Consider the following 27722-nt stretch of genomic DNA (forward strand, 5'->3'; position numbering starts at 1 on the left):
TGCAAACGGTGACACCTTGGTGGATCTCCTCCATTGCAAGGTCGAGAGATCGTGGAATTGAAAATCTGCAATTCTGTCCAACTTTGACAAATTAGCAGAAAGTATGGTTGATTCAGAGGAAGGCCCATGTCAAAACGTGAAAACTCAAGTTTTCTCAGCCTCGGATCTTCAAAATTTGGCTCAATTGATGAACCAGCTAGCAACGATGCAAGGGCAGATCGCTCAATCTGCAAAACCAAGCACGAATTTTATGCAAGATCGTGCATCTCCATACTACCTTCATCCGAGTGAAAATTCAGGTATTTCACTCACTCCAAATCCTCTAACAACACTGAATTACCACTCATGGTCCCGATCGGTTTGGATATCACTAAAGACGAAGAACAAGCTTAGTTTCATAGACGGATCTTTACCAAAATCTGAAAAATCTGATTGCACATTTGAAGCTTGGGATAGATGCAACACTTTTGTTCTGTCTTGGTTGCATGCTTCCCTAAGTAGTGAGATTTTGCAAAGTGTGATGTGGTGTAATGTGGCATCAGAGTTGTGGAAAGATCTTAAGCACAGATTTTACGAAAGAGATTTGTTCAGAATAGTTGAGTTGGAAGAAGAAATGTACTCAGCAAGATAAGGAGATTTGTCAACCACTTCATTTTTTACAAAGATGAAAGGACAATGGGAAGAATTAGAAGAGTTTCAACCAATTCCATCATGCAATTGCACGGGATCATGCACATGTGGATTAGAGATTGTTAGAGGATACAGAAAGCAGTCGCAAGTGGTTAGGTTCTTAAGAGGCTTGAATGATGAGTTCGGAAATGTGAGATCACAAATAATCCTAATGAGACCCCTCCCTGATGTCAATACTGTTTTTTCGCTATTATTGCAACAAGAAAAACAAATGTCAAGTTCAGATCATGCAAAAAGCAAGCTATTAATAAATGCTGCAATTGACAATAACTTCAACACTAATAGAGGCAACATGAGCGTACGAGGAAGAGGGAGAGGGCGTGGAGGTAGAGGCCGTGGCTTCGGAGGAAGAAGAATGATCAAGAAGTGCTCTCATTGTGGTAAAATTGGCCACTTGGTTGACACATGTTATCACAAGCATGGTTTTCCTCCACACTACCAACAAGATTCAAGCTCAAGAACCATAAATCATGTCACTACTGATGATGAAATTGAGAAAATCAATAACTCTCCTTCAAGAAAGAATAGTAACAGCTTAAGTTCTTTATTTTCCAAAGAGCAAAAATAAGCTCTCATTGCTTTATTCCAGGATCATGAAGAGGATCTTGTTCATAACTCAACACTGGCAATTGAGGCACAAGTCCCATCCCTAGGTATATACCACATTCTTTCTTTTGCCAAACATAAATTGAAACCAAATAATTGGATTTTGGACAATGGTGCTACTGCACATGTCTCTTTTTCATTAAAATTCTTCAAAAATTATCATAAAATAAATTCAATTATGCTTCAATTACCAGATGGTTCAAAGGTTGTTTCCTCCATTTGCGGAACAATCTCTTTTCCAAATAATATAAACTTCACAAATGTCTTTTACGCTCCATCCTTTTCTTTCAACATAATTTCAATTTCCAAAGCCACAAAACACTTACCATATAGATTCTTGTTTGACGAGGTGCATTGTGAGATACAGGATCGGAAGAGCTTGAAGATGATTGGCATTGATGAAGCCAAGGCTGGATTGTATACACTGGAATTCAAAACTCACACCGATTTGGATTTGCATTCCTTCACCAATAAATCTGTACCTGCACTCACAACAACACTCACAACAGATTCTGCTTTTAGAATATTTGGCACAGTAGGTTAGGACACATCTCTTCTGAGAGATTAGACATAATAAAGAAAGCTTATGACTTTTCTATTTCTGATAATGCAAGCATTCCTTGTGCACCTTGTCATTTTGCAAAACAGAAACGTATTCCTTTTTCTATAAGCATTAATAAATCTGAAAATTATTTTGATTTGATGCATGTTGACATTTGGGGACCTTTAGCAATTCAATCTATCAAAGGTCACAAATATTTTTCACTATAGTAGATTTACTTGGGCTTATTTTATGAAAACCAAAGGAGAAACCTCTGATCTGCTTCGAAACTTTATCACAATGATTGAAACTCAATTTCAAAAGAAAGTAAAATGTATAAGATTAGATAATGGTAAGGAGTTTATCATGCATGATTTTTACAATTCAAAAGGTATTTTACATCAAACCACCTGTGTGAAATTTCCACAACAAAATGGTATAGTAGAGAGGAAGCACCAGGATATCTTAAACATGACAAGAGCTTTTCTATTTGAAAGTAATGTTCCTAAAAAATTTTGGCATTTAGTTGCTGCTCATGCCATTCATGTCATTAATAGAATTCCTAGCTCCTCTCTGAATTTAAAAAGCCCCTATCAAGTCATGTTTAATAAACTCCCTTGCATCAAACATTTTAAAATTTTTGGCTGTTTGGCATTTGCCTCAACTTTGGCTGCTCATAGAACTAAATTAGAAAAAAGAGCCAAACAAGCTGTATTTTTGGGTTTTAAGTCTGGCACTAAAAGATATCTTCTTATGGATTTGCAAACTAATGAATTTTTTTATCACGAAATGTCATTTTCTATGAAAGAAAATTTCCTTTTCACACTAAAGATGCCTCTAACTCCTCGTTTACTAACAATTCATCTACTAATAATACTCAAATTTCAAATAATCATGCTTTACTCTTTGATGACACATTCATATCAGCACATACTCCCATTATGGCTATTACAAATAAAACACTACCTAATGTTCCAGAATCTATTAGCACACCAAATCATGTTTCCCATACACCTCCCTCACAATCACATCTCATCACCCCATCCACACCTCATGATGCACACACTGATCATCCTCAAAATCTCGTTCCTCCCTCTTCTCATACATCCACTGTCTCACCAACTTTAGTTCCTAGGAGATCATGTAGGATTAGAAAACCACCAGCATATTTGTCTGATTTTTAATGTTTTCAAACCAGTACAACAACTCAGAATGAATCCCAATCATCTTTCAAGGCAAGATATCCCACTCTCTCAATATATGTCCTATGATAATTTTTCACATACACACAAAATTCTTTCTTTAGCTATTGATTCTATCATTGAACCTCAAAGGTATGAACAAGCAATTCAACATGATTGTTGGAAAAAGGAAATTAGATCAGAACTCAATGCTCTTGAAGCAAATAAAACTTGGACTGTTACATCCTTATCTAAGGGAAAGAGAGCAGTGGGGTGCAAATGGATTTTTAAAACCAAACTCAAAGCAGATGGGACAGTGGAAAGACACAAAGCAAGGCTCGTTGCAAAAGGCTATACTCAAATTCCTGGATTTGATTTCTTTGACACATTCAGTCCTGTGGTAAAAATGTCTACTCTTCGAGTTTTGTTAGCACTTGCAGCGTCTAAGGGTTGGTTTCTCCACCAATTTGATGTCAACAAGCCTTCTTACATGGTGATCTCCCTAAGACAGTTTATATGAAGGTTCCTCCAGGTTTATCGGCTCTCCTCAACAGTGTTTGTAAGCTTGAAAGATCTCTTTATGGGCTCAAACAAGCTAGTCGTCAATGGAACCACAAATTATGCTCAGTTCTCAAAGCTTCAGGGTACATTCAATCCAAGGCAGATACATCTCTCTTTACCAAAGGCACCAGAGATGATTTCACTTGCATTCTCGTGTATGTGGATGATCTGATTTTATCTGGCAACAACATGAATGAAATCAATCGGATGAAAAAGGTGTTGGATGATGCATTCAACATCAAGGACATAGGTAAACTTAAGTACTTTCTGGGTTTTGAAATCGCACGGACAAAGAAGGAATTGTCATGAATCAGCGAAAATATGCTACTGATCTCCTCCATGAATTTGAAATGACAAATGCCAAGCTTGCAACTACGCCAATGAACTACACAACTCCACTGTCCAAATCTTCAGGCACCGCATTAACTGACTTGACTCCTTACCGCAGGCTTGTTGGAAGGCTGCTGTACCTCACAAATACAAGACCAGATATTTCATTCGCCGTCAACAAGTTGAGCCAGTACTTGGACTGTGCTACAACAGATCATTTCAAAGCAGCCCTGTACATCTTAAGATATATAAAGCGTGCACCAGCCAGTGGAATAAAGTTCTCTGCTGCCTCATCAGATTTGTCGCTCACAGGATACTCAGATTCAGACTGGGGGACATGTCCAGACACAAGGAGATCTGTCTCTGGATTCTGTTTCTTTTTGGGTTCATCTCTTGTATCATGGAAAAGTAGGAAACAAACTACAGTTGCTAGATCATCAGCAGAAGCGGAGTATAGAGCTATGGCTTTGGCAACATGTGAGGGAAGGTGGCTTAGCTACATACTTCGAGACTTTCATACCCCACTGAGCAAACTAATCACTCTTTACTGCGACAACCAGTCCGCAATGCATATAGCCGCCAATCCTGTATTTCACGAAAGAACGAAGCATATCAAAATAGACTGTCATACGGTGAGAGATAGAGTACAAGATGGTTCACTAAAGTTACTGCCAATCCCCAGTGGAGAGCAGATAGCAGACGTGCTCTTGGATTGGTTGATATATGCACTCCAAGCTTGAAGGAGGCTGTTGGATGATAAGGTTATGCAGTTCATATATATAGCTAATTAGTTGTATCTTTAAATTAGTAGAGTTGTTACTTAAGTTTGTTAGAGTCTAAAGTTTGTTAGAGGCTCCTAACTCATAGCATGAAGTTAGTTAGTAGAGTGCTAAATTAGTGTGGTTTAGTTTTTTATAGTATCTATAAATATAGAACTAGTCATTTACAAGTAAATAATCACAATTCAATTTTTGAATCTCTCTCAAGTTCATTCTGCACTTTTACTCTGTTCTCATTCCCTGATTCAAATTCTACAATATTATTACATATTTTATCAATATTACCTAAAAATAGTTACATTCTGCTATTCAGGCATAAATTTTTGGACAGTAACTAAAGCTCAGAATTAGGACCTGCTTAAGAATGTTAATTTTTGTTTTGGAAGCAATTCAAGATTTATAAAGAAAACAAATGCAATTAGAATGTTGCTTTGCTTCACATGTTGGTGCTTTAAGATGTACTTTAAGGAAAAAAGGAGGTTAGTGAGATTCTGATGAGGGCAAAATTTGGCATCTATATATATTAAAAGGTAAAGAATTAGCATAATCATATAATATAAGAGCATCAAGCCTTCAATAACCTAGAACCTTCATCATCAAGTAATGATAGTGGGGGTGTAAAAGGCAACATCTGACAATTCACATTTCAGCAAAATATATATTAAAGAAATGCAGTTGCATGCACTTAAATGACTTGGAAAGTGAAATTAAACGACTACAAAGATTTGTGTGCTCCACTTCTACCAATAGTCCATCAAATATAATATATTATTACTTGTTAGTTATTAATTTAGCACTGCTTTTTACGAAGTAACACGGAAATTTCTGAAAAATTAGGAAAAAATAAAAAATAAAAAACTAAGATTCTATACGTACGAAACATAAAACAATACATGAAGAAAGAAAATGTTCCTAATTTATATAACAAAAGATGAGAGATGAAGGGTAAAGAGAAATACTTTAATTTTTAGAGTGTCGTTAAAAAAGAAAAAGAAGAGCCAAGTTGTGTATATGAGGCATGTGATAGCCGAAAGTGATCACATGCATAAGTGGAATTATAAATTATTCTAATTGCATTTCACACTCACACACATATATTTAAAATTTTTATCCATATGCATAAGTGGAATTATATATTATTCGACATGGTAAAGACTAAAGAGAAATACTCTAGTTAAAGTAATTTTGTTATAAAAAATTATCAATAATTTATTATTTAATTAAAATACATCAATATAAAAATTATAATCTGCACCTAAAGCTCTTAATAATTTTTTTTCCTGAGAATAAAACGTATTGGTTAACAATATAGTAGCTAACTGTCATAACAAGACAACAAGCTAATTAAGCTGCTGACAATTGACTAAATACTTTTAATATTTTTAAAGGTGCTGCTAATATATACCGTAAAAATACGTAATAAGACTATTATTAATAAAAAATAAATATATTAAAAATTTAAATTATTTGTATTTTCAATAAAAAAATTTTAATTTATAATCTTAATACTTGCTTTAGAGAACACATTAAATTATCTAAATTAAACCCGACTTTTAACTAGTTACGTTGATAATATACGCTTTTATTTTGAGTTTTAATACATACAGATGTAAAATTGCCATTTATGGGTGATTGGCTCTGCTCTTAATTTAAAAATTATAGGCATTTTCATATATCTCTTATTTTTTTAGACTAAAATATTATTTTGATCTTTAATATTTAGATCAAATCTTAATTTGGTCTTTAATATTTTAAACGTCTCATTATTTCTGTCACAAAAAAATTTAAGTAGGTTTAATATTGTGCTATCATAAATTTGACACGAATAGTTAATGGAGTGACATGTGATGTGGGTGTTAACAACTTTATCAGTTAAGCTGCTAAGGTATATCTTTTTCTATATGTTAAAAAAACATAATTAAAACCTTATTGTAAACACTTGTTTTTCTCTATCTTCTTTTTATACAAAATTCCAAACTTTACTGATCAATATTTATCAATGTTCCAGAATTAAAAAAAAAATTTATATTTGGTGATCGTTAATAGGTCGATTTTACTTATATATAGAAATTAAATGTTATTGGCTCTTCAAAATGTTAATTATCGGTTAAATTTAACATATGGGACAATATACATTAAACCTTTTTGAACTTTTTGGAACTAAAACAATATGTTTAAAATTTGTTAGGAATAAAATAAGACGTTTGAAATACTAAAATTGAAATTAAGACTTAATTTAAATATTATGGACCAAAATAATAGTTTATCTTTTTATTTTATTAATCTTCAATTTGTTAAATGAGTAAAATAAACAAGTTTAATAACTGGTCATATTGAATTATAATTTTTTTTTACTCAAATGGTATCCTTCAACCCGACAAGTTAAAGACTAATCCGTCGCAAATCTAAACTCGTGACACTTGCTTAAATAGACGAATAAACTGACCACTCGACCAACCCAACTTAGTTTATTGAATTATATAATAAGTTACAAATATTCATTTAGACATAATACTGTTGGCTTTATTATTTTTCTAGGAGACAATGCAAGAAGCCCACAGGGATAGAACAAACAAAGCCGAGAGCCCAAAATCCTGCAAAACTAAAGACAGGCCAACTTTCACCACATCGGGTCTTCTTGCATGTTAAAGAAACAAGAAATCTATATATATACCTGAAAAAGAAAAGCTAAAGAAATTATGATGCACGAATACCGACATAGATATGAGATACGATACAATACGGGATATGCTGACACGTGAATTTTAAAATTTTATATGACGCAGAGACACGTATACATATAAAAATATAAAATATTTTTTAGATAAATCGTAATGATATTTTGATATTTTATTGATATTAAAATATAAATTAAAATTTTTAATTATTTTTAATATCTTATTTTAATTATATCAAGTATTTAAAATATTTTTTATTTTAATAAATAATATATACTATATCTAAATTTATTTTAAAAATATATATTAAGAATAAGACTGAACACGCAGACACGTGATTGTATTTAGATGTGTTCAAACGTATCCGGAGAATAATTTTTTTTATTAAAATACGGTTGGACACAACAAATACGCGTGTTAAACGAATATAGTATCAATAAATATCGTGTCCAAAATATATACAACACATAAATACAACAAGCGAGCGAAGTGTCCATCTTTGTCTCTTTCCATCTTGTTGATTCACAACTCACAAGGTACAGACTATATAGACTTTGATTGAATGGACATGATAAGGTTTAACATGCTGCACCTCGGTTTGAATTTTGGTAATAGTCAAGTAATGTGTATAAAATTTTTAAATATATGTGTGTGTAAAAGGTGTGTAAGTTTGCGATGTTTAAAATTAAGGACTCCAATTCATCTAAAAAAAAACTATAAAATGTGTTTAGAAAATTTAGAATAAAAATAATTTAAAATTATATTTTTTATTTTAGAACATAAAAAATATATAAATTTTAATTATTATTTTTTTAAAAATTTCGATTCTCATTTTCAAACAAAAAATAAATCAAATTAAAATAGATTTGATTTACAAATCCAATCTCATAAAATTTATATTTAAAATTAAAATATTCAAATTATTCTGGTCATAATTTGATCTTTTAAATATACTCATTTTTCTATCTCTTTTCTCCATTTTGGTTATTGTTATATAGCTTCTTTTTTTTATATGTGTTACGATGGGTAATCGGAGATTGATGGGCTGGACTTGAAGATTGGCCCAATCGTCTGAAGGAGGAGGTCCCCGACTAGGTTCGCGTTAGGGAGCCACCGTCCGAGTTGTATGTGTGAAGGAATGGGGGGTGGTACCTGCAAAGACACTCCGATGCTTAAGTCAGCAAGGGTCTAAGCAAGTTTAGAGAGTATTAAAATTTAGAGATACCTAAGGGGTGTTAGTGTATTTATAGTGGTAAACTAATAACCACCATTGGAGTAGTTTCACCTTTTTAGGTGGATAACCGTCTCTTTATCTTAGGGAAGAGGTTGAGATATGACTCCTCGAAGTGGGTTGAGAGATTTTAAGGGCAGTTACTTATTTGAATAAGGGTTGTCTGCCAGCTAATATGATATTCCAACTTCTTTGTGATGTAGTCTGTGTCGTATTCGACCTCTTCTGGGGAGGTCGGTTACACGGGGAGGCCAATCTATGGATTGGGCTTTTTTATCTTATTTGGACTTGGGCCTTAATAAAAGATGGGATTATTGGCAATGTGAATGGCTGACTGGTTGTCATAGAACAGAGTGATCGACTTTTGAAGCGGCAAACCAATGAAATCTATTAAGAAAGACAACCAATTAGCTTCACAAGTGGCAACAGCAAGAGACCTATATTCAGCTTCTGCAGAGGACTTGGCAACTGTAGTTTGCTTCTTACTCTTCCAGCTAACGAGAGAGTTCCCAAGCATGAACCAATAATCAGAAATAGAACGACGAGTATTGGCACAGGTAGCCCAGTCAGCATCGACAAATCCGGTGAGATGTAGATTAGAACTAGATGAGAAGAATAGACCAGTTGTAGGTCTGCCCTTTAAATATCAGAGTACGCGAAAAGAGATGTCGGGTCTAGTGTTTGTGAGGTAAAGGAGTCGGCCGATGAGCTGTCTGTAAATAGTGTTATCCATTAAAATGGTACCAGATTCCTTCGAGAGTTTCTGACTATAATAAAAAAGAGTGGAGAGAGACTTACAATCTAGATAACCAAAATCCTTGAGAAGGTCCATGACGTACTTCTGCTGATAAATGTGAATTCCAGAGTTAGAGCGTGCCACTTCCATTCCCAAGAAATACTTGAGATCACCAATATCCTTTATTTTGAATTTGTCATCCAAAATTTGCTTAATGGTATTGATTTCGCCAATGTCATTCCCAGTTAAAACCAAGTCATCAACATATACTAGAATGACAGTGAAGCTTTCAGATTGTTTCTTGATGAAGAGTGAATGATCATAAAAAAACTGCTTATAACCCGCATCCACAAGAGTCTGAGTGAGTTTAATGTTCCATTTTTTTCTTGCTTGCTTAATCCCATATGGAGACTTTTGTAATTTACAAACCAAACTTGGTTGTGACACAGCCAAACTGGATAGTATTTTCATATAAACTTCATTTTTCAAATCTCTGTGAAGGAAGGCAGTATTGATGTCCAGCTGTTTTAAATGTCATTTCTTTGCCACTGCTAATGCTAACATTACTCGTAGGGTAATCATTTTGACAATTAGACTAAAAGTATCACCATAATCTACTCATTGCACTTGAGTGAATCCTTTTGCAACTAACCTCGCTTTATGCCTTTCGATGGTGCCATCGGGATTGAATTTTACCCGAAAAACCCATTAGCAACCCACAACCTTTTTGTCTTTTGGGAGTTCAGTGAGACACCAAGTTCTGTTCTGATCTAGGATATAAAAAGTTAGAGTTGACAAAGTTGCTAGAGTGAGTTGTATGGGTTATCATACAACAGTAGTCCTTCAAATAAGCAGGCGATTTCTTGACTCTTTCAGATTTTCTAGTAATGTAGTCATGTGTGATGTCATAATTTTGTGATGTAGGTGCATTGATGGTGTGTGGTGTGGTAATGGGTGCAATGGTGTGTGAGAAAATTGGTGAGTGTATTGAACTTGAGAAATGTTCATTTGAATCTGTGAGTGTGGTAGGTGTGGGTGATTACAAATGATGTGTGGATGGTGTATCATATTGAAAAATATCAATACATTGTAGAGTACGCGTGGGTACTGCATGAATGTTAGTGCTAGTGGAATGTGAAAATAGAAAATGAGTTTCATAGAAAGTTATATTTCTAGATATGAAAATTTCCTTTGATTTTAAATCAATAAGTCGAAAACCCTTTGATCCTAATTTAAAACCGAGAAAAGTTATTTTTCTAACTCTTGGATCTAATTTTGTTCTTGAATTTGTTAATGTGGAGGCATATGCAAGAGAACCAAATACTCTTAAATATGAAAGGTCAGATAAATTACCATACAAAAGCTTATAAGAACTAGCATTATCTAGTTTGGTGGTGGACAGCCTATTAATTAGGTGAATAGCGTGAGCAACTGCGTATTGTCAAAAGAGTCCCGCTAGGGAGACAATGGCTTATTTGTACAATGTGTACAATGGACTATATGAGTTACAAAATGAACATCCCCATACTATCTAGAATAATCATCCGAGTACTAGGGATAATAAACATCTTCCCAAAAGTTTAAACTGATTTTCAGGTTCACCAAGTATTGAACTCTTGACCTTTCGGATCTAGAGCTCTAATACCATGTCATGATACCACTCATCCCAAAAGCTTCATCTGGTAGGAAAAAATAACACTAATGGTTATATCTCTAATACTCCCTAAACCTCCATTGTACAAATATTTCATTGGCTCCTCATACTTTCCCTTGTCAAAAACAATATGAAATTCCTGATTAGGATAACAGTACTCTAACAACGCCTAAAATGTGCTGGTGTTTTCGCTCTACAATTTCGTTTTGCTCTGGTGTTTCTACACAAGAGGTTTGGTGTAAAATAGGGGTGCACATGGGCCGGGTGAAGCCGGATTTGAGGTGACCCAGACCCGGCCCGAAATATAGACCGGGTCTATTTATTAGACCCAGACCCGGCCCTAGACCCGATGAAACCAACAGTCTTTCGGGCCACAATTAAACCGGGTGAAAACCGAGCCATAACCAACCCTTCTTCAAAATTAAAACATAATCACAATCAATACCAAAGCATCATCACAATCAATAGTCCAATACTAATATTGTCTAATAACACTAAATATTTAAGTCAATACAAATAACACAATAATATACATTAGTCTAAAGTCAATACAAATAACACAATAATATTTAAGTCAATACAAATAAGATGTTAAGGTTTACAATACATAAGAATAATCATCCTCTATCAATAGCCATTAATGTTGTCAACTTGTTCCTTGTGATGTGGATGCATTAGTGAAACCTACAAAACAAATAAAATGGCTTACATACAAGTAATGATCAAGCAATCAACCAAACAAACAAAAATGATCATACAATAAAGAAAAAAAAAAGATGCTTACATACAATTAATCATCAACCAAACAAACACTAGAAGGCAGAATAAGGATTATACAATATCCAATCTTTCTCTTCACCATATTACACTAACAATCCCTCTTTGTCCTGTAGGCAGGGGATGATGCAACTTGAAAGAGTCACAAATGGCCAAACAATGCCAAACATCTTAAACCAAGCTTTGCTTCATACTCTCAAAATATGAACATGTGAATGCGTGTGTGCAGCAGCTTCATTGCGCAAAATACCAAAATGGTTAGTGCTGGATTACCTTAAACCAAGCTTTGCTTCATACTCTCATTCAGCAATTTTACTTTCTTGGCTGTCTCTGGATCTTCTGGTGCAGGTGAACCTTCGCTCTGATAAATGTTATGGTCCAATGCACCTGTACAATATAGTTCAGCTCAACTTGTCATATAAGAACAACTGAACAAGATAATCAGTAACTAATCAGCTAAACAAATCATTTAACACACATCAACACCCACACCTAATCAGTAAAGAATCAGTAAATCCACACCTACTCAGTAAAGAATTAGTAAACCCAGAAATCAGTAGTAAACAGTGAATCAGAACAAAAAATAAGCTAAATACACATCAACAGCCACACCTAATCAGAGTTCTAATAATGAAAATCAACACCTACAACCAAAATTCACAAATTCTGTTTATCAAAAACCCTAATCCTTAATCAGAATATTAATGACATAATAAAATTAATTACTTACCTGAGCAGAAGACCTGAAAAGAAGACCGGAGAAGAGAGCAAAGCAGAGGGAGCAGGAGTAGCAGAGCAGAGCAGAGCAACGTCGCCGAGAAGCAGGGCAGCACCGTACGTCGTCACTGTCGGCCGTCGAACGAAGAGCTTCGGCGGTGACTGGGGTGAACACGGAGGGTTGTGAAGAGATGAGAAAGGGAGGAGTCGGCGACTTCGTGGTGTGTGCCGCGAGACTCGGAGTGGGCCGTGGGGAGAGAAGATGAGGTCAAGGTCACCGGATCGGCCTGCGCCGTGGGAGTGGCGACTGCCAGAGCCGGAGTGGGGCGTGGGGAGTGCCGGAGTGGGGACTTGGGGTGTGGGGGTGAGCCTCAATGGCTGAGGGGCGAGGGCTGAGGCGCTGAGCTGCTGAAGGAGGCACGAGGCAGTGAATGCGATGCGTGTTCTGTGTTGCCCTAGCCCCTAATTAGAAACCTCAAACCTGTACTGTAAGGCTGTAACGCGTTTGTGTGTGTGTAACGTATATATGGCCGGGCCACCGGGCCGGGTCCGGGTGACCCGAGCCATGGCCCGGTCCCGGCTTCACTTCCCTTTCTGATTTCATTTTTTTTCCCCGGGTCCACTTCGGGTCACTTCGGGTCCGGGTCTTCGCGGCCCAAATTCCTTCGGGACCGGGCCGGGCCTTCGGGCCGGTCCGGGTCTGTGCACCCCTTACTGTAAAATATCAGTTGATGCAAAAAAGAATTTTAGAGTAAATTCTGGCCCATTATTAGTCTTTATACACTTAACTTATTTTTTAAATTGTACTTTGACAAAATTCATAAAATTATAATCAATTGTGATGCCTCAAATTTGGTTTTCATAAAAAAAAGTCCAAGTAAATCTGCTCTTGTCCTTCATTGGAAGGGACAGAAATAGGACCCCAGATATCCATATGAACTAAGTCAAAACAGTCTTTTATTTCAGTGATACTAAGATCAAAAGATAATTTTTTTTGTTTTGCAAAATGACATGAGTCACAAGGAAGTTTTGAAACAATATAATCTATAAAGGGATAATATTCAGTAAAATCAATTTATGCATGGGTATGTGTCCTAATCTAAGATGCCAAATGTTGTTGTGCTCACTGTGTGAAGGTGTTGTGAGATGAATAGTAGTCATAGTTGCCGCCACTGAAGCTTGCTTTGTTGGAGGAGGGGGAAAGTGAGAGAATTATGGTTCTCTACTCATTGTATATAATCCTTCTATACACTCAACAATGCCAATCATCTTTGATGTGGATCGATCTTGTATCTCACAACATTTATCATTGATTAACAGTTGACAATGTAAGTTTGAGGTTAATTTTGACACAGAGATCAGTTTAAAATCAAAAGAAGGAATGTATAAAACATTTTTGAGAAAAAAAAATTTAGAGAATGTGATTGTGCCAATGATGGTGCTAACATTTTTTGTCCCATTTGACAATATCACATTGATTGAAGCAATATTTTAAAAGCTTGCAAAATCTTTTAAGTCAAAAGTCACATGATCTGTTGCACCAGAGTTAATGATCCATAGTACAGATTTTGGAGTGATAATACTCATAATTCTCGCATTAAAATATAATGCAATGAATTTACCTGAAGTGGAGGTCTGAATGGAATTAGTCAAAATTTGATTTGTATTATGAGGTTGTTGTTGCACACTCTTTGATCAACTCTAACAAGGAAAATCTTTGCTCTGGAGTAAACCCAGATCTTGATATTCTAGTGTTCTCTTGAAGACAATTGAGCTGGAATTGTTTGTCACTGAGTATATCATCATGCCCCTCAGTGATCAAGTGATTGATGATGTGGTGTTATGTTGCAGCCGTTGATAGAAATGAGAGGAGTATCCATGCTTCTTATAGCACACATCTTCTGTGTGGCCTTACTTGTTACAACGAGAGCATGCTAATATAACTCCACGACCTCTACTGCCTAAATTTTCTCTAAGGAAAAGAAAATAGGGGTTTGATTGATATTGAATCAGACTTGTAGTGTTCTTCAAAATTTGATATTGAAGATTTGTGAGTTAATGGAGGAGCTTGGTATTGCTCTTGTTATCAAAATCACCACTCGAGGATTTGTTTACCATGTTCGCCATTTTGAGAAATCAATGAATCACAGAGTAATAAAGATTTAGATCTTCTTCCTTCCAACTCGTTGATTGGAACAGTTATGTTCTCCAAGAAAGAATCTTGTGAAATAACCTCTCATCAAACTCTATTAAATGAGTTTGAAGGAAAAGGTAATAAAGGGGAAAAGAAAATGTCGAAAGAAAAATTAGGGAAAGAAAGAAATGGTAAAATTGGCGACAATTAGATCTTAATTCACAACTTTTTCAATTTGATTCACAGTTTTGTTGCTCTTCATATTCACCGCACCATGAAAAAAATTTCATACCTTAAACTGTTCAAGCTGTAATGTTGATGGTTTGATGAACCGCAAGAGATTAAGATAGGAAAAAAATAAATTATTCTCATTGTTAAAGAGAATAAAAAATCTCATTAAAAATATCTATTGAGTTATATATTATGTACTAAATACATATGTACTTCCACTAAAAAAAATTATAACAAATAAGCCTATATCTACTATTAATAAAAAAAATAATCTAAGTAACAAAAATTTATAACAAAAATAGAACAATGATAGAAGACAATTTTCGAAACCAAAAGGAAAACAAGAAAAAGATCTTACTCTATAGATATTCATTATTGTCATCCCTAGTCTTAAGCTTTTTATTATTTTTAAGCCAAACTATTCTTTCTAGGACCTCTCCTATAATATGGTCATCATAATAGAATTTACCCACTAAATTCGAGATGAATTGGTGTAGTTTCTCTACGCCTAAAATATCAGAAAATCGAACCATCGAAAAAAAAGAGCTTCATAATTTGTCTTTTTGCGTTCATTTAATGTGGGTGACACAAACATAAGCAATGGGCTTCTAAGTGCTAACAAGCATGTCAAGACGACTTTATATACAAATAATACTTGTGTCTCCTTCATTTATCTTAATATATACTTCTTTCACCGTTTCTTATACATATATATTGGCTTCTTTAATCAACTAATCTTAAACAATTATAAAAATTTGTGTTTGTATGACTATATATATCACCACTACATGTTTAACTTATTGCGTATGAAAGAGGAGTTTGGTTTGTTTTAAGGGGGAAGTTAAAAGGAAAAAAAAGCTTGCTTGACTATTGACTAAACTAACCATAGTTGTAAGAACCGGACCAGTGATCGAACCGATCAGGTTACTGATTTACTGGTTTATTGATTCAACCGATAAACCGTTAGTTGAACTGGTAAAATCGGTTTCACATGAATAAAAAATATAAAATAATAAAAAATTTAGTAAAGTGATAATTAGGTTCTTGAAATTTTTTACTTCGGATTAATTAGTCCTTGAAAAAAATAAAGTATCAATTTGGTCCTTCACGACAGTAAACCATGGATACGTTATGTCCTCTATCAATTTATTATGTGAAATTTAATAGTGATGCTTATATATCTCTACTAATTAATCCTAAGTCAAAATCTTCGAAGACATACTACTTAACTTAATATTTTAAAAAATTTAAAATAAATATATTAACTAACATTTTAATAATAGTATAAATCCTAAAGAATTATATATTAAAAAAAAGGTGAGTATAAAACTAAAATTAAATTAAATAAATATAAAACAATTCAATTATATATATATTAACAAGCACATAAAGTATAAAAGTGACAAAGCAGCTTGATGGCATACCTTGTTGAGTGCAACAAGAGAGACATGAGTTCGAGTCCTGCAGCATGAATCTTTGAATATTGAGATCAATATTCAACTGGTGGAGCACCGAAGATCTGCGAGGGAAAGGAGCGCGCTGGACGGCTGGAGCACCGTAGACCTGTGAAATGCTGGGAGCACCATAGGACCCGCCGGTTCGCGCATTTGTATCGAACCGACATACCTTGTTGAGTGCAACAAGAGAGACATGAGTTCGAGTCCTGCAGCATGAATTTTTGAATATTGAAATCAATATTCAACTGGTGGAGCACCGAAGATCTGCGAGGGAAAGGAGCATAGGAGTAATGTTCGAGCCTACCATGAGGCGCTGGACGGCTGGAGCACCGTAGACCTGTGAAATGCTGGGAGTACCATAGGACCGGCCGGTTCGCGCATTTGTATCGAACTGGCCGGTTTTAGCCGGTTTCTGACGAATCGTCCGGTTCTTGCCGGTTTAATTGCGTATTCGGTCCAAACTATAAATCGAATCGGCCAGACCACCGATAACCGACCGGTCCGGTCCGATTCTTACAACTATGAAACTAACAACAAACAAATAATCGTCTACATAATAAGGATGAAAACGGGAAGAGATATTTAAATGAACAATTGAAAATTTGTTTTCTCAAATAATGAACAATTAGGATTTGTTTTCTGCTTATTTAGTTTTGATTTTTTTTTTTAGATGATTATATTAAGATTATTTTATTTTAATTTTTTTATTATATAAGAATATTTTTGTTATAATAGTAAAAAAGAATTATGTAGTCTTTTAATAAAAAACAATCAAAAGGATATATTTATTTTTTTGTAATTATTTATAAGAATATTTTAGCATATCTAATGATATAATTTAAAAAAATAAAAATAAATATTATCGAGATTATATAATTTATGCGAAATTTTTTTATTAGTCTAATTTTTTTATCGTATCAGTACGTATTAATTTTTTAATAATTTATTATCGTATCAAAGCAAGCACTTATATATTTTAGTTCCTAATACCAATTACAATTATTTTATTCAAAATAAATGAACCTTAATTGACCAATGCAAGGATAAAATATAGTGCCGTTGAAGACATTTTCAAAAGACATCTTATTTAATCTAAGAATAATGAATATAATTTTACGATAATACTAAAAAGATAAAAAAATAGTTTAAATTTGTATTTAATATTTACTAATTGTAACGATAATTAATAAATATTAAACAAGATAAATTTAAATTATTTTAACTGATTTTTTATTAGCTAATTAGATGATTATAATAATTTAAGTTAAATTAAAAGTTAATATTAACGGTAATAATTTAATCTATTTTATCTAATAATTATTAGACATATCAAAAGAGATTATTTATCTTTTATTTTAAAAAATATTGGATAGAATTCCCCATAATATTATTTCAAATGATCACAAATGCATACCTTTTTTTTTTTTCCAGTTTCTTCATGTTTGCAGTAGAGAAAAGAACAGCGTGGGTAGCTGGGAATCAATTCCCCTAACTCCTCTTTGTTAGCCGAAGAGAAGAAGCAACCATCAATACAGTTTTCCTGTATTTATATTGTTATGACTTCATGATTTTAACAATAAAGACTTATATTGTAAGGGAATTATTTAAAGGTGTTTATTACGGTGTTTAAAAGATATTGTTTAATTATTAAAATAAGTAAAATAATTAATTTTAAATTTAAAAATATAAAAATTGAAAAATTTTAAATATTTTAAAATTATTATAAAAAATAATTTAAAAAAAATTACACACTAAACAAAAGATACTATAAAATTAACTATATTTAAAATAAGAGCCAGTCAATAATCTGGACTATTATTCATTTTTTTCAACCTTTTAACCACTACATTTATTAATTCAAAGACTTATCTTTATTTTACTCGTGCGGGATCGTGAAGAGTCCAAGAGTCCATGCATGTGTGTTGTACTAATTTGATAAGTATATATGGATGACAGGATGAGAATGACGACATTTCAGCAAACATATTTTATTAGTGAGGAGTGGCAGCGCAAGTAAATTTTATAATTTATTATTATTATTAGTGTTTTTAATAGTATAAAATTATTTTTTTTATTGGTTAAATATTAGTTATATTTTAATAAAATTATTGGTCTCATAGATTTTTTTTATTAGCCAAATTATTACAGAAATTTTTTAATAAATTAATTAAATATTTTATTTTTGGATATAAATAATTTGTAACCTATATTTACGAATTTGTATTTATTTATTTATTTCATTTATAGTATAAATGAAATAAAATTGTGTATATCTTATTTACACGGTAAATGAAATAAGATATAATTTACGTTGTGCATATCACATTTGTAAACAAGATATATAGAATTTGAAAAATACAAATATCTCTCTGTAAACAAGATATATGCATTATTTTAAAAAAATTACAATTAAAATAATCTAATATTTTAGCGTAGGATTAAAATTATAATTAAAATAATCTAATAAAAATACATTTATGTAAACACTGTAAACAAAATATACATAATTTTATTTTGTTTACACAATAAATAAGATAAATAAAAAAACACAAATTCGTAAATAGACTACAAATTATCTATATCTTTTTTTTTTTAAAATAAAAGCTCAACACAACAAGTGGAGCACAAGATAATAACAAACAAACTAAGGACAACAGACTAAATTAAACTCAGATGACACTAATAGATACCTCCTGTCACCTTCGGCAATGCCATCAACAACAGAAGGGATCCACACCTAGCCGCTCCTTATAGTTCGTGAAAGACTGTTGAATAAGCTCTTCAACCCCTCTACCTTTATTCTGGAAGATCCTTGTATTTCTTTCTAACCAGATATTCCATATAATCGCACAGAAACAAACCATCCACCTCTTGCGCTCCTGTTTACGAATTGGGTGTTCAGTCCAACTTAGAAAATGTTCCTTTAGCGTCCCTGGGCACGACCATTGTCTTCCAACGAATGACAACCAAGCACACCAAACCTGCCAAGTAAAGACACAACCAAGAAACAGGTGGTGACCATATTCAACACTTTGATTACATAACACACATGTCACATCTTCCTGAGTAACCACTCCCAATCGACTCAGCCTCTCCTTTGTATTGACCCTTCCAATCAAAGCGAACCAAACAAACAATTCAACTCTTTGCGGGACTAGACCTTTCCAAACAGTCTTAGTAAAGTTGTAACTTGTTATATCTTCTGGAAGCATTTCCACCTGCAATTCCTGCACAAAGGAGTTAGTCGAAAATACACCTTGTTTATCAAATTTCCACACCACTCTATCCTCTCTGTCATATGCAAGTCTAACCAGTCTTAAAGTTTCATGCAACTGGTTGACTAGTTCCAATTTCCATTGGAAAAGCTCTCGCCTCCAATGGAAGTTCCACCTCCACTCTAACCCGTCCCAAAACCCACAATCCCCTATGACGGATCCTGTTTGGTTTGAAACTGAGAATAGCCTCGGAAATAAGTCCTTCAAGGCCCTCCACGCAGCCATACATCCTCCCAAAATCGAGTTCTTCTCCCATCACCAATCTCCATGGCCAATCCATTAATCATCTTCTGTCTAACTTATTGGTCCTTGAACTGTATTTGGCAGATATCCCTCCAAGGTCCCCCCGAGTAGGTAACACCTGAGAAGACAGCATCACATTGGGGCTCAGATTGTTACACGAACACACCACCTTCTTCCATAAGGGACAATCCTCCTTCGAAAACCGCCACCACCACTTAAAGAGAAGGGCTGTGTTGCGCACCATCACATCCCCAATCCCTAAACCACCATGTTTTTTGGGAGCCTGCACTACCTCCCACCTGACCATTGCCATACCATTCCTTCCATCCTCCTTACTCCAAAGAAACCTTTTCTGTAAGTAAATCAGCTTCTCTGCAACAGCCTTCGGCATTTTATACAAGCTCAAATAATAGATAGAGAGGCTGTTCAAAATAGATTTAATAAGCACCAGTTTACCGGCTCTATTGAGTACTTTGGCTTTCCAGAGGCTCAGCTTCTCCTCCACTTTTTCTATAATGGGCTTCCAAGTCTTCACCAACCTCGGGTTCGCTCCTAGGGGGATCCCCAAGTATTTCACCGGCAGAGAGGCAATCTTACAACCCAGCACTCTAGACATACTTTGCACCCACTGATAATCACAGTTAATAGGGATCAAGCTAGACTTATCAAAATTAATACTCAATCCCGACATGAGCTCAAAACAGCGAAGGATCCTCCTGTAATTCTTAATGGTCTCTTCCTCAGGGGGACAGAACAGGATAGTATCGTCTGCAAACTGAAGATGTGACAGCTCAACCTGATCTCTACCCACCAGTAATGGCGAGATACGCCCATTTCTCACTACTTTCCCAAACATCCTATGTAACACGTCAACAACAAGTACAAACAGAAATGGAGATAGTGGATCACCCTGTCGCAAACCCCGTTCCATCTTAAAAGGCTTAGATGGTGATCCGTTTATCAGCACTGACATGGAGCTTGTACTTACACACTCCATAATCCAACTCCTCCATCTCCATCCAAAGGCCATCTTTTGCATCACAAGGTCTACAAAGCTCCACTTTACTCTATCATATGCTTTCTGAAAGTCCAGCTTCATTATCACCGCTTCCTTCTTCCTCATTTTAACCCATTGAACAGTTTCGCATGCAATGAGATCCCCATCATGAATCTTACGTCCCTGGACAAAAGCACTTTGAGTCTCACCTACTAGTCGTGGCATGATTGCTCGCATCCTCCTAACCAATATTTTCGAAATGACCTTATAGACACAGCCTACCATACTGATCGGTCTCAGATCTTTGATTTCGTTTGCCCCAGTAAACTTAGGGGCTAACGCCACCCAAGTGAGGTTAGCGTCCGCCGGTAACTTAGAAGACAGGAAGAAATCCAACACTGCCGCCGTAACTTCTGTGCCAATTTCAGACCAGCATCTCTTTATAAAGTTCATGTTGTACCCATCACTTCCAGGAGCTTTGGAAGATTCGCAATCCCATACTGCTTCTTTTACCTCCTCTGGAGTTGGTTGCACCTCCAAAGCCAAAGCATCCTCCTCATTAATCATTTCCACCAACTCATCCCTGAACCCCACCAAAGGAGACTCTTCCTGATGGTACAACTTCTTGTAAAAGTCTCTAATCGCAACCTTAATCCTCGCTTGGTTCCTTATCAACCTATCATTAATGAGTAGCACATCAATCCTGTTGTTTCTCCTTCTCGCAGAGGCTAAGTTGTGGAAGTACCTCGTGTTCTTATCAATGTCCTTCACATGTCTAGAACACGACATCTGCTTCCAATGAAGCTCCTTCCGTACATACCATTTCTCACAGCAGGTCACCAGCGCCTTTCTTCTTGCCTCCACTGTTCCATCATAAACCCCGTCACCCACCGCGTCATCAATCTTCTTGATCTCTTCCTCAAATTTCATGATTTTTCTGTCCATGCCTCCAAAATTATCTTTATGCCACCTTCCCAGAGGACCTGTCAAAGCCTTCAATTTATCTGTAAAAGGTGCCTCACCTAGTCCTCTCCATTCCTCATTAACCATTCTCAGGAAATCATCATGTGTAAACCACGAATCAAGGCTTCTGAATGGCCTCGGCCCATCTCTCTACTTCCTGTCTTCCACTATAATAGGACAATGGTCAGACAAGCCCCTAGGACCACCATGTAGTCGAGTCTCTGGAAACTTTTCCAGCCATTCCAGGCTAACTAGGACCCTATCAATCCGGCTGCATGATCGGCCTCTGAACCATGTAAAATTACGGTCATTAATCGGTAAGTCCACCACCCCCATATCCTGTATCCAATGCTTGAAGTCTTCAGCTGACAGAGGTAAGCTATCAGTGCCCCGTCTTTCTTCGACCTGTACAATCTCATTAAAATCTCCCATGAAGCAACAGGGAACCTGGCATAATCCTGCTATGTAACTCAACTCTTCCCAAACAGTAAGCTTCTCATTTCTATCATGCGCACCATATACCAAAATAAAAGCACACTGGAAATTATATTTCACTACCTCTCCTTCAAAACACAACCATCTCTCCCCTTTGTGGCTATTTCTTATTTTAAAAAAATCATCATCCCATATTAACAGCAACCCACCAGAAACACCATTAGATTCAACAAAGTCCCACCCCGCACAACTATTTCCCCAAATTTTTGCTATATCAAATTTAGTCACTAACTGTCTCTTGGTCTCCACCAGGCCTAGCATGTTTAACTTAAATTTTCTTTTTAGGTCCTTTATCATCCTCAACTTTTCATCACCCCTTAACCCCCTGATATTCCAAGAACTAAAAATTATTTTAATAAATTATTGCACACCTTTTTATAATATTTTATCTATATCTATAAATAAAATATTTAATTTATTTATTTGAAAAAAATTCCAATTATTACATTGTATCAGAAATTTCAACAAGTAGCACATTATATATACCATGTATATATTGTGACTCTTGTATTTTCCATAACAACTTGTTTTTATTTATAATATTAAAAAGAAAGCAAAGCATAGAGAAGAGAGATTCTTTAAAATGAAATAGCTGGAAATCAGAAAAATTACTCTTAAGAAGATTGCTAGGGGTCAGTAATTTTTGTGTTTTATAACTATCAATTAATCATTAATAATGTTTTTAATAGTATGAGATTAAATTCAATGGTATATAATCATTTAGTTTTTTTTAAATGATTAAATGTTAGCCAATTTTTTAAAAAATTGCTGGCCAAAACTTTCTCTAAAAAGATAGCCATGAATGAAATTCTTTCATTACTACTGTTAACTACCAGATCCACGATGATTCTTTCATTTAATTTACCATTTCAAGGGCCCTCCTGGAATGGTAATGTTTGATAGTGAATGAACTTGAAAATTTAGATATACCAGTTGTCTAAATTTGTCAGTAATATGATCAACTCAATCTAATTTAGACAGGATACGAGCATCCTAACAAGTTTTGCATTATCAAATTAGAATTGAAATATGAGCAATCTTATATGGTTACCAAATATTATTATTTTAAAAAAAATTTAAAAATTAAAATAATTCAGTTATAATTAGTCAAAAATTGTTTAATTCGACTTATTTATATAATTTTTTTATATTTTGATTTTTTATCTCACTCTTTTATTATTTATTTATCACATTATATTCATAACTATTAAGATATTACATATCATATATTAATAAAATTTTTTTATAAAATAATTTTCATATATACTATTGCATTAAAGACTAATCATAATAATATACTTTTTAAATGTCATTAATGTTAATTAATTTTTCTTTGTAACCACTAATTTTTTTTTTTTTATTGTTTGACTGCACTTATGTAATATTGTAGAGATTGGAGTAACTAAATTTTAATTATTTTTTTTGTAATCACTAATTTATTGTTTCACTTACGTAATATTTGTTTTATGTTTTTCAAAGTGAAATAATAATTTATTCTGATTTTTTAACACAAATGTTTTAAAATTTTATCATAATTAGTTTTAAAAAAATATCAACTACTTAAGTTTATACACATAACATCCATAATTTCATATTAATAACATTCATAATTTCATACATATGATATCCATAATTAATAAAATTTTACAATTAATATTACCAAATTTTAAGCTATGTGTCTTATTGTATTTTTTTAAATTATTATCTCATATATGTATTAATGGGTTATAATTTAATTATTTTAATCTTTTTATTTAATATTCATATGTATGTTTAGTTATTGATTTTAATATAATTAGTTAATAATTACTTTTAAAAATCTATTTTTTAATTTTTGTTTATATTTTATTTTTTATTTTTTATTTTTTAATAGTCATGAGTTGTATAGTAGTTGTTAAAAAATTTTTAATTTAATATTTATAATTTTATGTGTATAATATCTATAATTTTAAACACATAATATTTATAATTAATGAATTGGTGTTAATTTATTATTTATTATTTTTATTTGTAGATTAAAAACTAATAATTTTAGATATTTTTAATAAATAAGACTAATCAAATATAAGATATTTTTATTTTTTTTAATGTATTGAGGTGATTTAAAATTTTTATTTGAGAAAAATTTATAGAATTATGAATATAATAATAATAAAAGAGTATTTTTTGAGATTTAATTCATATTAAATTTAAAACTGACTTTTAATGTAATTAAACGAGAGAAAATAATTATAAAAAAATTAATTATGTTAATTAAATTCAGAAAAAAATTTATACTCTCTTATAAATACAAATATTATTGATCATATATTTTTATTTATTATTTATAATATTTTAACTATCTAATATTATTCTATTATTTTTGACAAATATCTTACATGTAATAATTTATATTTATATTTTTTAAAATTTATACCGATAAAGTAATAATTTTTATTTGTTAAAAATAATGTATTCTGACATCCTTAAGATTAGGACCACAACTTTTATCGACCAAACAAATCTTGGGAATTCACAAAAAGGATAGATTCTCTAACAAGAGTAGCTGGTATGCTCTCCTTGCTAATCAACGATGATCACAATATATCAAATAAGCTGGTTGTCATAAATACCATTATAATATAGTTTCCTAGGAAGATATAATTAATAAAATATTGGCAAAATTTGAAAAGCATAGAGTGGGATAGATCACAGATATGAACATATATAGATAGATACAAGCAAACACAAATGCACGCAGATGTAGTCGTATGATTTTTGGACCAGTCACATGGTGGTAGAACTCGTGCGTTGATTTTTCTAAGCTGATGTATGTGGCACTTGAAAAACAGCCTCAGACTACAGTCTCCACTAGTCCACTCACTCTATAAATATACTACACTCAAATGCATAGCAAACTAAGCTCTCATATCATTCATTCATAAGAATCAAGAAGAACGAACCATGGAGATTATTGCCATGCTTGGTTACTCAGTTCTGTACGTAGCCATATTCTTCATATTCACCCTTCTCATTCAATCTAGAAGCTTCAAGAACCTCCCACCGGGTCCACCCTCTCTTCCCATAATAGGAAACCTCCACCACCTCAAGAAACCCCTCCACCGCCACTTCCGAGGCCTCTCCGAGAAATACGGCGACGTCTTCTCCCTCTGGTTTGGATCCCGTCTCGTCGTCGTCGTTTCCTCCCCAACCGTCGTCCAAGAGTGCTTCACCAAAAACGACGTCGTTTTAGCAAACCGCCCTCGCTTCCTCTCCGGAAAATACATCTTCTACAATTACACCACCGTGGGATCCAGCGAATACGGAGAGCACTGGCGCAACCTCCGCCGCATCACCTCCCTCGACGTCCTCTCCAACCACCGCCTCAACTCGTTCTCCCCGATCCGAAGGGACGAAACCACCAGACTCATCCGGAAACTCTCTGAGGACTCTACCGAGAACTTCGCCAAAGTGGAACTGTCGTCCAAGTTCTACGACATGACGTTTAACAACATCATGAGGATGATTTCTGGGAAGAGGTACTACGGCGAGGACTGTGATATGGCGGACGTGGAGGAGGCGAAGCAGTTCAGGCAGATGATTTCGGAGGTTCTGCAACTGTCCGGGGCTAACAACAAAACCGATTTCATTCCGCTGCTTGGGATGCTTGACGTCGACAACTTGAAGAAGAGGCTGGTGACCATTAGTGGTAGGACTGATAAGTTCTTGAACGGTCTTCTTCAGGAGCATCGCACCAAGAATCAGCACCAAAACACCATGATTGACCATCTTCTTAGCCTCCAAGACTCCCAGCCTGACTACTATACCGATCAAATCATCAAGGGCCTTGGCTTGGTACGTACGACGTAATAATAATTAGCTGACTACGAAAATTTAATTATAGTAAAACCGGTTAAATAATTTCATATATTTGACTGAACTAATCAGGCCATGCTTCTGGCTGGAACGGACTCCTCTGCTGTGACTCTGGAATGGAGTATGTGCAACTTGTTAAACCATCCGGAGGCGTTGAACAGAGTAAGAGAAGAATTGGACACTCACGTTGGTCAAGATCGCATAGTAGACGAATCCGACATTCCAAAATTTACTTACCTTAGAAATGTTATCAACGAGACGCTTCGTTTATACACACCAGCACCCTTGCTGCTACCCCACTCCTCTGCCGAAAAGTGTACTATAGGAGGCTACAATATCCCAAAAGACACCATAGTCCTCATCAACGGTTGGGCCATTCACCGGGACCCCAAGAACTGGGATGAAGCAACGAGCTTCAAGCCGGAAAGGTTCGAAAGAAAAGGGGAGTTGGAAAAGTTGATTGCGTTTGGGTTGGGGAGAAGGGCGTGCCCTGGTGAAGGGTTGGCTCTTAGGGCAATAAGCTTGACCATTGCTCTTTTGGTTCAGTGTTTTGATTGGAAGTGCGTTGGTGATGAAAAAATTGATATGACTGAGACCGATGGCTTCACTTTAACTAAGAAGGTTCCATTGGTGGCTTTGTGTAAAACACGACCAGTTATCAACCAGCTTATTAAGCCATAAATTTTATGCATAGAAAGTTTTCTTTTTCAATGCCCCTGTATACGACCTCGCACGTACCAGCTACCTATTTGTTCTCATATCTCAAATAAGTGAATGTATAAAGGGTCGTGGTCTAATTACAACCATATTATTAGATATACATTCAAATTAACAATTAAAATAAAATATACATTAAAATATAAAATATATATTAAAAATAAATTAAATTATATAAATATATAATTATTAATTTTGATATATAAATAATTTTTTTTAATTTAATTATATTATGTGTATATTAATAACTAATATAAAATATATATTAAATATAAAATATATATTAAAATAAATTAAATAATATATATTTATAAGTATAAATATATTTGAATTGTTTTGAGCCATTAATTTTAATATACAAATAATATTTTTATTTAAAAAATTTTGGACAAAAAGAATATTAAAGTTATCTTATTATTAGAATAATTAAATAATATTAGATATAATAAATATATAATTATAAATATTATATATATATAAAATTATAAATATTAAATTAAATAAAATAATTTTAAATTATTATCTTTCTAACATAATTGGATTGACTATGAATACTGTAATTGTGAATTAAGTTTTTCTTATAGTTAATTTAAGGAAAAATACGGTGAACTAACTTTTAAGTAGTTAATATTAGCTAATTTTAAGGTTTAAATTTAAAATTTAAAATTTAAAATTAAATGATTTATGATTTATGATTTAAAATTTAAAATAAATAATTTAATTTGAAAATAATTAAATAATATTGACTAGGACTGACAAAATGTATTGAATTTGTTGGACCAACCTGGCCTACTGAATTCACAAAAAAAAAAGGATTAGAGATAGGATTTAAAATCCGTCAAATAAAAAAATAACTGCTAAGTCCTCACCGCCA

At 33.8% G+C, this 27722-nt stretch overlaps 3 protein-coding genes across 3 annotated transcripts; 1 reads left to right on the forward strand and 2 right to left on the reverse strand.

Annotated features, from left to right (window-relative positions):
- Positions 1–11480: 11480 nt before the first annotated feature.
- On the reverse strand, positions 11481–16965 carry LOC140182854 (uncharacterized). The gene is made up of 4 exons (XM_072230407.1): positions 16608–16965; positions 16271–16509; positions 12038–12151; positions 11481–11671 (listed from the first exon to the last, which is right to left on the reverse strand). The coding sequence occupies exons 1-3, from the start codon at positions 16682–16684 to the stop codon at positions 12039–12041; spliced, it is 429 nt and encodes a 142-aa protein (XP_072086508.1). The 5' UTR covers positions 16685–16965; the 3' UTR covers positions 11481–11671; position 12038.
- A 4966-nt stretch (positions 16966–21931) lies between these two features.
- Positions 21932–22537, reverse strand: LOC112735639 (uncharacterized). Its single transcript, XM_025785167.1, has one exon. The coding sequence runs from the start codon at positions 22535–22537 to the stop codon at positions 21932–21934; it is 606 nt and encodes a 201-aa protein (XP_025640952.1).
- A 2371-nt stretch (positions 22538–24908) lies between these two features.
- On the forward strand, positions 24909–26937 carry LOC112734659 (isoflavone 2'-hydroxylase). Its single transcript, XM_025784073.2, has 2 exons — positions 24909–26110; positions 26204–26937. The coding sequence occupies exons 1-2, from the start codon at positions 25220–25222 to the stop codon at positions 26810–26812; spliced, it is 1500 nt and encodes a 499-aa protein (XP_025639858.1). The 5' UTR covers positions 24909–25219; the 3' UTR covers positions 26813–26937.
- Positions 26938–27722: the final 785 nt, after the last annotated feature.

The sequence above is a fragment of the Arachis hypogaea genome, chromosome 3 (assembly GCF_003086295.3).
Source record: "Arachis hypogaea cultivar Tifrunner chromosome 3, arahy.Tifrunner.gnm2.J5K5, whole genome shotgun sequence".
Classification (NCBI taxonomy): domain Eukaryota; kingdom Viridiplantae; phylum Streptophyta; class Magnoliopsida; order Fabales; family Fabaceae; genus Arachis; species Arachis hypogaea.

Coding starts and splice junctions, on each gene's coding strand:
- LOC140182854 (XM_072230407.1), bottom strand. CDS start 16,684: ATGCGCGAACCGGCCGGTCCTATGGTACTCCCAGCATTTCACAGGTCT. Junction 16,510..16,607: donor CAGCCGTCCAGCGCCTCATG/GTAGGCTCGAAC, acceptor TTCATGCTGCAG/GACTCGAACTCATGTCTCTC. Junction 12,152..16,270: donor CTCTTGTTGCACTCAACAAG/GTATGCCATCAA, acceptor TATATTGTACAG/GTGCATTGGACCATAACATT.
- LOC112735639 (XM_025785167.1), bottom strand. CDS start 22,537: ATGCTAGGCCTGGTGGAGACCAAGAGACAGTTAGTGACTAAATTTGAT.
- LOC112734659 (XM_025784073.2), top strand. CDS start 25,220: ATGGAGATTATTGCCATGCTTGGTTACTCAGTTCTGTACGTAGCCATA. Junction 26,111..26,203: donor TCATCAAGGGCCTTGGCTTG/GTACGTACGACG, acceptor TGAACTAATCAG/GCCATGCTTCTGGCTGGAAC.